Genomic DNA, 14,522 nt, shown 5'->3' on the forward strand with positions numbered 1-14,522 from the left:
CTTGGGGTGCCCTGGGTTCAGCTTACTGGTGGGCAGAATCAGGGTCCAGGAGACCTCAGTCTATTGTGTGTCCACTGGTGGGTGAAGGAAGGTTCTGGGGCTAGTCCTGGACTACTGGTGGGCAGAGATGTTTCCTGGGGTCTGGTTGCAGGGCGCAGAGGTCCTAGAGGTGGTGTCAGATTGCTGGTGGGTGGGCCGATTCCTAACACAGTTGGTTGTGGGGTCTGGGGTATCCTGAGGTGCATGTCGGCCTGCTAGTGGGCAGGCCAGGGCCCAGCCATTCCCAGGGCAGGATATGGCCTCCTAGTGGGTGGGCTGGTTCTGCAGGCTGCAAGGCTGTGGTTTTCTTGTGGCTGGTGTCTGCCTGCTGGTGGGCAAAGCTGGGTCTGACGCTAGACCAGGTTCTCTGGTGGGCAGGGCCACGGTCCAGCAGGTCCCAGGGCAGGGTCTGACTTGCTATTGGGCAGGCCATGTCTGCAGGCTGGGGGGCTGCGGTTTTCTTATGGCTGCTCTCTGCCCACTGGTGGGTAAAAATGGGCTGAGGCTAGAGCAGGATCCTTGGAGGGTGGGGCTGGGTACAAGGGATTATGGGGCTGGGGCCTGTCCACTGGTAGGTGCAGCTGGTTCCCAGTGCCTCAGGTCTAGTGCCTGCACCCTGGTGTATGGGGCCAGGTCCTGGGCCCTCTGGTGGGCAGGGCCATGTCCAGGTGTGGCTGTGGGCTCAGGGGTTCTTAAGGCAGCCTGTCTGCTCGTGGGTAGGGCTGTGTCCTTTCCCAGTTAGTTGCCTGGCCTGAGGCCTCCCAGTACTGATGTCTACAGACTGTTGAACCAGGGCATCACTGCATCCTGGGACTAATAAGCTAGAGGGAGGATTCTAAAATGGCGCTTGCCAGCACCAGTGTCCACATGGCAGAATGAGCTCCCCAGATGGCTGCCACCACTGTGTATGTCCCCAGGGTGAGCTCCAGTTGCATCCTGCTTCTCCAGGAGACTTCAAGATCAGCAGATGGGTCTCATCCAGGCTCATACCAAATTACTGCATCTGCCCTGGGTCCCGGAGTGTGAGATATTCGTGTGTTTTACGAGTGGGGTCTCTATCTCCCCCAGCCCTCTGGGACTCTCTAAAGTAAGCCCTGCTGGCCCTCAAAGCCAGATGCTCTGGAGGCTCATCTTCCCAGTGCAGAAGCCCTGGTCTGGGGAGCTCAGTGTAGGGCTTGGACCTCTCACTTCTTTGGGAGAACCTCTGCAATTGTCATTTTTCTCCTGTTTGTGGGTTGCCCACCCAAGGGTATGGGACTTGACTATGTTGCAACTCCATCCCTCCTACCCATCTCATTGTGGTTCCTTCTTTATATCCTTAGGCATAGAAGACCATTTCTGTTAGCTTCTGGTCCTTTTCATCAATGGCTGTTCCGTAAATAGTTGTGATTTTGGTGTGCCTGTGAGAGGGGGTGAGCTTAGGGTCTTTCTACTCTACCATCTTGGCCAATCCCCGGTCTTGAATGGATGTCTTTATGTGGGAGCATCCATATGTAGACTGGGTGTACCCAGTGTCTTTGGGGTGATGGCTGGATCTGATGTGGATGGCAGCCACGTCTTTCCTCAGGGTGTGCTGGCCACTAAGATGAGGGTGTGGCTGGTGTTGGATTAGCTAGAGCCTCCAGCAGAGTGTGAGGCAGGACTTCCCCTCTGCTCAGTGGCCACGTCACTCTGTCGGGGGTGGGGCCTGCTGCCTAGTTGCTGGAGCAGAAGCCCTGAGGGTCCAGCTTGAGCTGGCTCCTTTCCCTTTAAGTGTGTGTTTCCCTTCTCCCCACACTGGGGCCTTGCCCTGAAGGAAGGGAGTGCTGAAGTACACCGGGCTTGTGCCCTTATAGAGGTCCGGTGCTCCTCCTGTGTAGGCGTCTGCAGCTCCACTCAGCTGCAGCCCAAGGTCACATCTTTTCCCCGTTATGGTTGGCCCAGATCCAGTGCAAGGTTGTGGCATAGAGTGGGCAGGGCTGGAGCCTTCCCTAGGCTGGGACTGGGGATCACAGTGTTTTGGTTCAGGAATTGAAGCTCTGCGCAGCTGTCGGAAGTTGGGCTGCTTCTGTAGTGCTATTTGAGTAAGTGCGACAGTGGCTGCCACCGCCCACCTAGACCACACCCCAGGCCCCCCGAGCCACCTCTGCAACCCTAGATGGAGTCTTTTCCCAAGACCTGACTGCCCTAGATCCCGTGCCAGGCTGTGGCATGGAAGAGCGGCACTAGGGGGGTTCTCTCGGCTCGCATTGGGGGGTGCGGTGCGGCAGCAGCTGCTAGGCAAACCTCTCTCCACCCTGTCTGGGGGTGAGCCTGCACCTGTGCACTCCTCCCAAGTGGAGTCTAGGCTTCCTCAGCCTTTCTATCTGTCCCAGCACTTCTCCTCCCTGCAGGACCCCTCGTCTCCTCCGGGGACACTCTGTCTGTGGCTCAACCCGCTCACTCCCCACCCATGCGATCTCCCTTTTCCTCTTAGTCCCCTCCCCGGGGCACAGGTCCTGACCAAGTGCTTTCCTTCTGTCCTACCTGATTACGTGGGAATCTTTCTTGCAGCCTTGGTCGTTTAGGAGTTCTTCTGCCAATTTCCAGTTAGTTTTCCATGAGAACTGTTCTGCATGTAGATGTGGTTTTGATGTGTTTGTGGGGTCAGCTGAGCTCCACATCCTCTTACTCTACCATCTGGATCCCCCTCCTGAAGCACTAGCCTAGGTCCTCATATTTCTAAAACTTCATCTCATGGGTTTAATCTTTGGTCTGGCCCATCCTTGCACCCCCAGCCTCGTTCTGCACCAGCCACCCTTTCCCTCTGCTTTTAGTCACACTAGCCTTCTTTAAATCCTTCCAACAGGCATTCCTCCTCTTTGCTGTGAGACCTTTCACACATTCTTCTCTTTGTATGGAACATTTCCTCTCTGCATTAGAGTAAGTTTAATACTAGCTGCTGCGACAAACTTAAAAATGTCAATGACTGAACACAAAAGTTTATTTCTTGCTTTTACAAAATCTATTGTGGATATTCCTGGTTGGTAGGTGGCCTTCCACATGATCCTTCAGAGAGCCAGGTCCCTTCTGGCTATGGCTCTGTCATCCCATGGGACCTTAAGAGTACTTTATTGGATCCTATGCAACTGGTGGATAGATGATTGAGTGAGGGGAGGGTGGTGAGAGATGTAGAGGATCCCAGAGGAGGTTCTGAATGGGCTGTACCTGGAAACGGCATTTATCACTTCCGCCCAGGTGCATTGGCTAGAACTGAGTCATATGCCCAAATCTAGCTGCCTAGGAGGCAGGAAGAAACAGTCTAGCTGTGTGCCCAGAAAGTAGAGGGAATGGCTTCGGTTAACCCAGAGATTTCTTTGACACATACTACGTCCCCCGCTGCATTCACTGATTACCTCCTGCCCGTCCTTCAGATCTCAGGGACGCCTTCTCTTACCTCTGTGACTAGGTCAAATCACCCTAGTCCTTCATGCGCCTCTCTTTTGTGGCAGTAATCACTGTTGTAAATTCATGTTCCTTTGTGTTACTGTTTCTTCTGTGCTTGTTTCCCACTAGGTACTGTTCCTCGGGGACAGGAATTGTATCTGTTTTGCTCAATCCCAACCCAGTGCTTGGTACATGTAGTCATTCAGTAAATATTTGTTGACTGAAGGAACAAAAATGAAAGAAAATGAATAGGTAATTGCCCCGTGAGCACCTACTGCTACCCAGTGTGGCTCCAGAGGAAGTCAGATTGAAATACCATCCCACTCCCAGCCCTTAGTGCTATCTGTGGGTCACAAATCTGACTCAATACCTTTCAGTGTGTCTAGGCATCCGAAAGGCCACTGCCCAGCTCCTGGCCCCTCTGATACTATTTCATTGCTAATAGACACCCTGCCCAAGGTTGTCCCCAGATGTTCCAGCCACTCTTCTCAACAAGGACTGTGTATTTTTCTTGCCCTTCAGAGGCTGGCCTCATAGGGGTAGTGTGGCGTCGGGGCCCCAGACAGCCACAAGGTCTCCCTTACCCCACTGGCTCTGCTTATCCCTTAGATGTGTGTGTCCCCCTGACCTCCTGTCCCCTATCCCTCCCCAGAACAGGCTTTAGTGAAAGAGACTATCAGTGCTGTTGACAGACTGACCGGGTGTGTAGAGGTTGCACTGAGGAAGGTGAAGTGTCAGACAAAATGTATCCTGAAGTCAAAGTCCACGCCTTGCCAAATTTCTAGCCTCCTTGGGAGACAAGTACTAAATGTATTTGTTCTTATTATTTTGTCACCAGCATCCTTAATATTTGGTATAAGCTACTTATCCAGTGTGGAGAAGGGAAAAAAATTCTTACCTTTCAAATGTGAAACAGATGGTGGAATTTTGAACAGGAGGGGCAAAGGTATTCTGAGAGTGAACAGGTGAAACTGCAGGATAAGACACTGCCCAGCAGTAAGTCCTGTCCCTAGCAGCCTAACTCCTCCAGCCCCACCCTCGCCCCAGACCTAGCAAGCATGCAGCCCTGCATTGTGGGGCCTTGAAGCATTTGGGCAGAGGTGAGGGCGGTGTTGATCTGATGCTCTCCCGCATTCCTTACAGATTGCAAAGGAAGATGCCATTCTTCCGGTAGCTCTCTTCCCATCTCTCTGCAAGCTCATCTTTCATAACAACCCTCTGGTGGCCCATACACGAGGTATGGTACCCACAAACCTGCCCCCTGAACCCAGTCTCCAAGAAGCAATGTGGGCCTCCTCATCCCTACCTCAGGGCTAAGCCCTGCTCTGCGTCGTGGGTGGACAAGGTTCATAGTGCATTGGGGGCTGTAGAAAACAACAGAGACCTCTGAGCACATGCTCTGCACTAAATCATCCTGACAGCAAACCTGTGAAGTGGGCATTTTTGTCCCCGTGCACAGTAGATGAAACTGAGGATCAGAGAGGGTCACAATCTACCCAAGGTCACACAGCAACAAAGAGGCAGTGCTGGGAATGGAGTACAGAATTATCTAGATCCTGCATGGGCTCTATAATGACACTTTGCTTTGTGGGACAGGTCTGTTGTGACCTCACTCCCCACTTCCCAGTTAGGGAGGAGTGGAGGCCGAACTGCTGAGCCCTCCCCACCCAGAGCACGCTGAATGCAGTAGATGCTCTGTCAGTACTGGAACCCACTGTCCAAGATGCAGCAGCTGGAGGCATTTTAGAATCCTGGGCCCTGGAGTGACACTAGGGTATTCTAATCTCTACTCTACACTGTCTTCATTGCCTTGGACAAATTCCTTAACCTCTCTGTGCCTCAGTTTCCTCACCTGTCAAATGGGCATAATATAGGTACCTACCTCCTAGAGCTCGTGCGAGAATTAAGTAAGTTTATACATGTACATGAACAGTGCCTGGCACACAGAAGCCCCCAGTAAAATGTTAGCTAATAGTAATCTTATTTTCCCACCATGGCTCCAGGGGTCCCTCCACTGCTAAAAAGCTTCCTCCAGGAGCAGCTGGGAATCCACTTAATTCGAAGGAAGATGGTAAAGGCTAAGCGTCACATTTTGATGCCTCGGAAGGACTCTCGGAAGGTAAGCCTTCAAAGGCAGGACCCTCCAAGCCCAGGGGGAGTGGAGCCTATTTTAATGCCTGCAGACCAACCTGACAGCAGAGCTGCTCCCTCCCACAATATCTGGGATCCCTCTGTTAGGTTTGTAGCCGCAGTTTTGTCTTCTCCTTCCCTCGCTCTCTTACATACAGATATACCCAGGAGAGACAAGACAGCCAGTCAGAGACCCAAAAGTCAGAGTAGGGAGGAGCCGGGGAGGGCATTGAGTCTGACCCCCTAATTTTACAGAGAAACTGAGGTCCAGAGAAGACACTGTGGAGAAGTGGAGAGAAATCAGTCAGAAGACCCGGGTGAGAGTCTGGCTCCATCATTTTTCTAGCTGCCTGAACTTGGGCAAGATTTCCATTCTCTGAGCTTCAGCTTCTCAACTCTAAAACCTCTCAGAGCTGCTGAGAGGACTGGATGAAGCAACAGATATAAAAACACTTTATAAACTCCCCAAACCCCTACGAATGCAGGTTATAGTCACCTGTGGTAATCGTGAATGGCTGCACCAGGCCTAGAATACACATCTCCTGCCTGAATCTTAGGAAGCGTTTCCTACCGTTGAGAGCAGTCTGCTCCCTCAGTACCTCCCCCAGCTAGTGGTCTTAGATTGGCCTTCTGGGATGCCGTAAAGTAAGTCAAATCCCTCTTTCATCTGAAGGATTTCAGAAATTTCTGTGAAATGCTGCTCCCTCCTGAACTTTAATCTTCCTATAGCCAAAAGCTGGACTTGGCATTGCTGGTCCCGAAAGTTAATTAGTTATTCCCTGCCCAATGCCGCCCCCCCCAACCCCAGTCTGCTTCTGTACAGCCAAGCTCTTGTCTTGAGCCCTCAGAGGACCAGAGCAGCATGTAAAACCAGAAATAGAAATTCAGAGGGTTTCCATCATCTTTCCCCTTGTCTGTTGCCTCCTCTAAGGATCCTGCTACTTCCCTTCCCATCAGCCAGCTGGGAAAGGGCACAATCAGTGAGCCGGATGCTAAGTACATAATCCTGTCTCCCACGTACAGAACACCCATGCTGAGAACTTGCACACAGCTACCCTGTAACCCTCACCATGGACAAGGAAACAGGCTCAGAGAGGTGAAATAACTTATTTGTTAAAAGGTAGTGTTGGGGTCCAGGGGCACCGTTACAGTTCCAACTAGTAGAGGATAAACACCAAGTATCAGTGGCCGAATGAGAAGCACATCAATGCTTTGTGAATCTAGGCAAACACCATCTAACCTCCAATGCAGGCTAGACTGGAGAGTGTTGTGTGGCCTGCAGGCAGGTTGGAGATGCCTACATGTTCCCTGTGTGCTCCCAGAGATGGGCTGGATGTACAGCCTTTTACTCACTCAGTTACATAGACCAAGATTGCTGGCCCTCCCTCATACTAGGCATAGACAAGACAGGGGGAAAATGGAGACCCACCCAACGTGTAACCAAAAAACTGTATGAGGCCTCTATGTGTGAGAACACAAATGGAAGATAAAATGGCCTGCCCTTGATGCGCAGCAGTCCAGCCCATCTGGGACACAGGGTCCAATGACTCTCAACCTCTGACCAATCAGATTATCCAGTCTTCCCTCAGGAAAGTGGTGGTGGGATAGAGAAAGAGCGTCCCCAGCACTCCTCCAGCACAGACCTGTGAGAGGGAGGAATAAATGTGGCCCCTTCTCCACCAGCTGGCAAATGACGGCACTTGGTGTTTTGGACACTGAGGCATGAGTTCTGAAAAAAGACTCTGGGTCCCTCAGGCTTCAAGTCTAAACACTGAGATTTTACATATTTCAAAAAGGAAATATTTTCTTAAAAAGAATCCTATTTTATAAAATCCTATTTTGTAAATCCTATAAATCCTATTACATAAAAGTCATCCGTCACACTCCCTAGTTTGTTAGGTACATTTGTGCGCACCATCTCATTTGGGAGAACTCTGCAAGATAGGCAGGCAGGGACTATTCTCCCATTTTGTAAGCTCAAATGATAGACTGCGCTTGAGATCTTTCCACTGCACTGCATGGCCTGTCAAAGTACAGATAGATATAAGTGGACCAAATACCTTTGACAAAGAATAAAAACAATTCACTGTATAACTAGGGAGGGGAAGCAGAACTAGGCCCAGATGAGGGAAACTGGGCCCATGGCTGTCTCCTGGCAGATGACGCAGAGGAGGAGGGTGACAGGCTTTTGCTAACTAAGGAAGCTGAGCAGTTCAGTGAGAAAGAAGTTATTGCCTTGGGTCTAAACCCTGAGATTTGCCTTACATAGGGGTCTTTATATGAGGTGCAGGGACTAGCACCCTGAAAGGGGCCTGGTGCTGCTGCCTTCCGGAGAACGTGGGCCCACCTCCCCCAGGCCCTCCTAGGAGTCCCCGAGGGGAGTCAAGGGCACTGTGGGACACCTTGCTCGGAGGAATGAGGCTGCTGTAGGCCAGAGTGATATGGTCAGGCATCTAGAATGAGGCCTGGAGCCTCTGCCACTGAACAACTCTGTGACCTTGGACAAGTCATTTAACCTCTCTGAGCCCCAGTTTCCTTACTTATAAAATGAGGACACTTATTCACTGGGTAGTTTGAGGTGTAAATAAAACTACATGTCATGCATGGGGCGCATCGTAGATGCCCAATAAGTGTGATTTTGCCCCCTCCCTCCCCCTATGAGACCTCACCCAGTGCTTTGACCACTATACCAGTTAGCCTTAGGCTGGTGAGATCCAGGAGAGATTCTGATTAGGAAGCAAACCAATTCAGCCCTTCTTCCATGACAGGTGAAAACCCAAGTCCCAAAGGTGCCAAAGCAGCCTCTGATTCTCCATCACCCACCCATGACCACCATGACCACAATCAAGTCTTCCTCAAAGGAGATGCTGGAAGCAGAGGCAGAGTTGACTAAAGAGCTGCCCACCACCAAGACCATTTCTGTGGAGCGAAAGATGCCCATCGAGGGCCCGGAGGGCCTTCTCCTCTCCCACCGGGCCTTCGTGCCACTGCCTCCCATCTGCTCCGACTCCACTGTGCATAGTGAGGACACATCCCGCCGGAGCAACACTGCTGGCCGCCTCAGCCCAGACCACCCGTCAGATGAGGACACCAAGAGCACAGAGTCCATCTTCTTGACCCAGGTACCTGGACCCACCTGCCCCTGCGCACTTGTTCCCAGCTCCCATGTGTTCCTGTCCAACCCTCAGACGGCTGGACTACTGTAGGCAGCTGGAACTAGGCACAAGGCAGTTCTGGAAACCAGAAAGCACCCTTGGCAGAGCCTGCAAGCCCCCTCTGGGAGTTCCACTGATCCAAGGCTACTGGTAGGGACAGCCATGGGGACAAGTCATGGTCCTGTGGCACAGACAACATCTGGGATTTGGCTGGGGCGTTGGTCAGACCAGTTTCTTGGAAGGGTTTGCTGCTGCCTCTTCCTATCTGCATAAGGTCACCTCACTTCTGATGCTGCATCTGAATCCTGGGAGCACAGATGGATGAGACATGGGTCCTGCCCTCAGGGTGTCCTCAGTCTAATAGGGGAGATGGACAGGAACAATGCATGCAGTCAGTGCTGAGACTGAGGAAAACTCAGGGGCTGGGAGCCTAGAGGAAGGAGGGATACCTTTGTCCTAGACCAGGAGGGCTTCCTAAAAGCAGTTCAAATGAGCTGAGCTTTGCAGGCTGAGTAGGAGTTAACAAGGTGAAGAGCTGGGCAGCAAGGACACTGTAGGCAGAGTGAGCAGCATGAAGTAGGGTACAGAGGAAGGAAATTAAAATGGTACATACAGAACGATGAATGATTCAGTGTAAATACAGTAGAAAGGTGACATGTAGGAAAAGGGAAGTTTAGGCTGGAGGAGTTGGTAGGGCCCCCTTGAACTTTATTATTGTAACATTATTATCCTCCCATCTTCCTGCCTGCCTCCAGTCTTGCCCCTCCAATCTGCCAAATCTTTCCAAGATGTATATCCACCCATAAATTATCTAACTCTCTATTCATCTCTTACTTGTTCCACACATGACTTATAGTGACATACAAATTTGTACAATATAAAAGTATCTTTATGAACTAAATCAGAACCTTCTTGGAACAAAACAGAGTATAAACAAACAAGTATTTAAAAATAATTGAGATAGTTGGATAAAAGGAAGATATGCACAGGAAAGGAAATAAGTGCAAGGCCAATTCTGTCACTCAAATGTGCACATCGTGCACTGCCACTCTCATAATAGAGGTCTATTGCCAAAATGCAGTTCAAGCTTCCTAGCGGCCTAAGCAATACAGTCAATTATGAGTCACCATGACTGAAAAAAACAATCCCCCAATTGCCCAGGCTATAACCTCCAATACAATGTTGTCTTTTTCCTCCTGATCTTAGCACACAAACGTTCAGTCTTTCATCATTATGATTAACTGTGGGTTTTTCATAAATGCCCTTTATCAGGTCAAGAAAATTTCTTTCTATTCCTAGTTTGTTGAATATTTTGTCATGAAGAGGTGTTAGATTTTGCCAAGTGCTTTTTCTGTGTCTGTTGCGAAATGTGGTTTTTGTCCTTTACCTATTGATATATTACACTAATTGATTTCCAGATGTTAAATCAACCCTGCATACCTGGGATAAATCCCACTTTGACATAGCATATCATCCTTTTTATATGTTGCTGGTTCAGTTTGCTAGTATTTGGTTGGTATTTCTGTGTTATATTCATAGGGATATTGGTCTGTAGTTTTCCTTTCTTGTGATGTCTTTCCCTAGTTTGGGTTTCAGGGTAATACTGACTTCAGAGAATGAGTGTTCCCTCTTCCTCTTTTTTTTTTTTTTTGGAAGAGTTTATGAAGGGTTGGTGTTAATTCTTTAAATGTTTGGTAGAATTCACTACTGAAGCCATCTGATCCTTGGCTTTTCTTTGTGGGAAGTTTTTAAATTACTAATTCGATCTCTTGCTATAGGTCTACCCAGATTTTCTATTTCTTCTTTAGTCAGCCATAAGTTTTAACTAAGGGTATAACAACATTCCTACTGGTTTCATAACCATCACAGTAAGGCTAAAAAAGTGAATTCAGACAATATTCACTCACCCCTTTTAAAACTCTTCCATGGCTTGCCATTACAGTGAGGATAAAGAAAATACAAACAAAAACAAAACAAACACCCTCAGCTTGGCATTTAAAGGCCCTTACTGAGCTGGGCCCTGCTTATTGCTCCAGCTGCCTATCTCTTTATGGTACCCTCCAACCACACCAATATTTTACTCCCCGCAAATGCACTTTGCTGTGTCTTAACTTTGCATCTTTGCCCATGCTCTTCCCTGCCTGCCACAGTCCTCCTTTCTCATCGCTTGCCGCCTACCTGGGGATGGCTTTCCTGGTTCTTCCAGACTTCGCTCAGGCTAAGGCAACAACCCCCCATTGAGCTTCCTGGCCCCCCAGGCTGGTTAGGTCTTCCTGTGGGCTCACCCTGAAACCTTGTGCTCTCTCCTGTGACAGCATTTATCACAATGTATGATAATTTCTGTTTTCATGTCTGCTTCCTCTCACCCCAGTCTGGGTTCTTGCCCATAACAGGACCCAGCATGGGGACCCACACAGAACTCAGAAGTGTTAAGGGAATGCATTTTCTTTTTCTTCTGGGGCACAGGTCAGTGGGCTGTCTTCCTCCATCTTCCAGAGGGATGATACAGAGATAAAGGAGAAAGACCAAAGACTACCACCCACAGCACCCAGAGAGGTGAAGAGGACTCAGAAGAAGCTCCCATCTGCCTCCTTCCCCAGAAAGTACCATGGCTCCGAGGAGCTGCTGACAACCAAGCCTGATCCAGCCTTCACTGAGCCGAAAGGTACGTGAGGAGAATGGCTCGGGGCAAGGGGCTCTTTCCATGGCCCAGAGCAAGCCCGGGCAAAGCCAAGGTGGGTGCCAAGCCTCTTTTCCGGGCCAGGGTGTCATCTTCTGTCTGAATGTCTGTCAAAGGGCCCCTGAGGGTGTTCTGGTTTGGAGCCCTACTTGTCAGGACCCCTGGCCTGGACCTTCATTGGCTTTTGGGGAATCACAGCTGTTCAGAGATTCCAGCCAGTCTGGACCCAACTGCTTTGGTTGGAAAAGTCTCTCCAGGAAGGGTGTGATGAACAAACACTCAGACTGGTCAGATTCCCAAGGTCCTCCCCAGCCCAGTTAATCTCCAAAGCGAACATCCAAAATCCTCCCTGTGTGGTTTGAGACAAGGGAGGCAGTGCCTCGTCCGGCCCCTTATTTCAGACTCTGCTGTATTAACAGAATCTGCAGTGGTGCTCAGCTGTGCTCTGTTGGGTGTCATTCTCTGCAGTGTAACCCCCTGAGGTTAATGGGTTACTTGGTGTCACTCCCTTTCACCACTCCTATGCTATTTTTCCATCAGGATCTGTGCACACAGGAAACAAGTATTCACTGAACAAATGATGGAACTTCTGGCACCACAACAGATCAGGGCAGGATATGGGAACAGTGTTTTCTTCTTGGAGGCCCTCATCTTTTTACCCAGGGCTGCTATGAAATGGGGAATGAAGAAATTGGGGGAGGCATCCAGGAGGAGGGGGATGGACCTTGACCTTGTCTTTTTGCCCTAGGAATCCAGAAGAATGCACAGGCCTTGCAGCACATGCTGAAACATCCGCTCGTGTACCGCTCCTGCAAGGCCAGGCTGGACACTCTTCAGAAACACTATGTTCCCAAGGAGAAACGGGTAAACTTTCACCACACTGTGTATGTGAACTGCCCCTCAGGACCCCACAAGTACAGAGGTGGCTGTCACCTTGGGACCTTCAAAGAGCCATGCTTTTCCCTAGTGCCCCCAAGTTCTCCCCTGCCTGTCATTGTGACTGTATGAGGAGGTGAGGCCATGAAAGTCTGAGTAGAAGACTGGGACAACACTGTGCTCTCTTACCTCCCGTCAGACCCAGAGGATCCCTATTCCACCCCCCCGGAAGACTCAAGCCCAGCTGCTGGATGACATCCTCATTCGCATGCGGGACCCCCGGAACATTACTGAGGCACCACTAGGTACGGCTCTGACCCCCAGTCCTTAGCTGCCAGGATCCAAGATCTAGAAGTTTACTCACCTGCTGGTATAGGCAAAGGGCTTGTGTTGGAGCAGGAAGGGCCCTTAGAGAGCATCTGCCCCAGACCTTCCTGTGTGCAGATGGAGAAACTGAGGCCTGAGTGAGGCAGAGAGTTGCCTAAAGTCACACAGCATGTTACCAACGGCTTGAGACAGAATCAGAAGGGGATACCTCTGGCTTTCTAGTGCCCAAACTGGAGAGACCATTTTCAGGCCCTTAACATCCTCTTCCCACCCCCTCCCACTTTCTGAGGGGCTCTGGACCCAGTCCCCGCTGCTCTGGGCTAGGTGGGACCCAGGGTGACCTTGGTGCCCCTCCCGGCTTTTCTCCCTGCAGGAGCTGTCCTGTGCCAGCGGACAGAGCAGCAGCTGGTGAACCAGAAGCAGTACCTGCAGGCCAAAAGGCTGCTGAAGGAGTTTCGTGCGCGGTACCGGCGGCTGGTGCGCTGCTCACTGCGGTTGGTGTTCGGGGCCACGGCACCACCCCACGTCCGCCTGGCATTGAGCGAGGGCCAGCCTAAGAAGTTCGGCCACTTCCTCGAGTTCATGGATCAGTTCTGCCAGGAGCCCACGGCCAGTGACTCGAAAGGCTAGGGCTGCGCATAGGGCCATGTGCGCCGCCCCACCTGCGCCCCACACCCTCCACAAGGGCTCCGTGCCCTTGACTGCTCCCTGGGATGGGTGCGGGCCTCTGAGCTCTGCTCAGCCTCACTCGCCGGCCGCTGTGAGTGGGGAGCTCGTCAGGACCGCCCCGCCCTGGGCCGGGCAGGAACCGGCACCTGGCCCAACAGCAATAAAAAGTGGGTGCATAGAGCAAGGTAGGCCTCATGCCTTTTTGGAGCCTAGGCCAGGTTGTCGCACTGGGGAAAGAAACCCCAGCTGATGCGCATCCCTAGAGTCCTGTGGGAAACCTGCCTGAGTCACACAGAGTGATAACACTGTGTTATCCCACAGAGCTGGGATAAGCAGTAGGACAGAAAACAGGGTCGATGAAACAGAAACAGCACAGAATCCAAAGCTCAGAGAAGTTAACTAACTTGCCCACAGCCACTAGTGAGTGACTGTGTGTGTGTGCGCATGTGTGCGTTGGGAGCAGGGCGGGTAACAAAACTCAGGCCTCTAGGCCCCCAAAAGCCTCTAGGCTTTCTCTGTTGGGCAGCTTTTTCCACTGTCAGGGCAAAATGTGGGGAGAGGGAAGAGAGAGAGGATTGGGAATTTCCTTATTAGATGGCCATGACCACAAAGTTGGGACAAGTTGAAGGGAGGGCTTACATGGAGTTTCCCAAGGTTTTCTAATCCAGGACATAAGCTGAAGTCCCATATGCAAATACAGTGGGATGTGGCTCTAAAACAGACCCTGGGACTGTGCAAGGTCAACCGGGACTCAGGTTAAGTAAGCTAGTTCTGGCCAAAGCAGCCTATGGGGTTGCCCCATTCTTATGAATGCATAGTAGTCAGCACCTGCTATAGAGGAGGGTCAGGAGAAGGCCACTGGGCTGAATTGCAGCGATGTGCATTTGGGTGTGGGTGCTGGGTGTGACCTAGTCACCTGGGCTGCTTTCCTGGAGGTGCCTGCCTGGGGAGAAGGCCTGCAGTTCCCAGGGTCCAGGAAGCAGTGGCATAAGGATTAAGGACCCACAGCAAGGCACCAACTCCCACAACCTAAGGTGCAATTAAGACGATTATAGAAATACAGTCTTGTAGCCACAGGTCTGTGGTGCAGTATCTGCTGTATTTCAAGTGCGAGACTATTAGGACACAAATGTTCGCATATTATCACACTCAACCAACCACAGTCACATACATGTGGCCAGTTACATATTTACACCAAGCTGTGGTCATACCAGACACACATATTCAAGTTCAGACAGTCA

The 14,522-nt window shown here is 50.8% G+C and overlaps 2 protein-coding genes across 4 annotated transcripts in view; one reads left to right on the top strand and one right to left on the bottom strand.

Annotated features, from left to right (window-relative positions):
* XRRA1 (X-ray radiation resistance associated 1) overlaps positions 1 to 13,242 on the top strand; it is a gene marked incomplete at both ends in the record, with an annotated part of 99,597 nt that extends 86,355 nt beyond the window's left edge. For both annotated transcript variants that reach the window (XM_082845121.1, XM_082845122.1), the window contains 7 exons: positions 4,588 to 4,681; positions 5,448 to 5,563; positions 8,343 to 8,696; positions 11,196 to 11,394; positions 12,158 to 12,273; positions 12,485 to 12,590; positions 12,986 to 13,242. In XM_082845121.1, coding sequence (XP_082701247.1) covers positions 4,588 to 4,681; positions 5,448 to 5,563; positions 8,343 to 8,696; positions 11,196 to 11,394; positions 12,158 to 12,273; positions 12,485 to 12,590; positions 12,986 to 13,242 — 1,242 coding nt within the window. The remainder of the gene's footprint in view (positions 1 to 4,587; positions 4,682 to 5,447; positions 5,564 to 8,342; positions 8,697 to 11,195; positions 11,395 to 12,157; positions 12,274 to 12,484; positions 12,591 to 12,985) is intronic.
* RNF169 (ring finger protein 169) overlaps positions 1 to 14,522 on the bottom strand; it is a 120,772-nt gene that overhangs the window by 17,042 nt on the left and 89,208 nt on the right. Inside the window, exon 7 of one of the 2 annotated variants that reach the window (XR_014326397.1) lies at positions 13,100 to 13,205. The exons of the other annotated variant lie outside the window; for it this stretch is intronic. The gene's annotated coding sequence lies outside the window, so the exon portion shown is untranslated. Of the gene's footprint in view, positions 1 to 13,099; positions 13,206 to 14,522 lie in introns of those variants that run through there. 2 annotated transcript variants of the gene reach the window in all.

This window comes from Leucopleurus acutus, assembly GCF_964270905.1.
Source record: "Leucopleurus acutus genome assembly, chromosome: 8".
In the NCBI taxonomy this organism is placed as follows: Eukaryota; Metazoa; Chordata; class Mammalia; order Artiodactyla; family Delphinidae; genus Leucopleurus; species Leucopleurus acutus.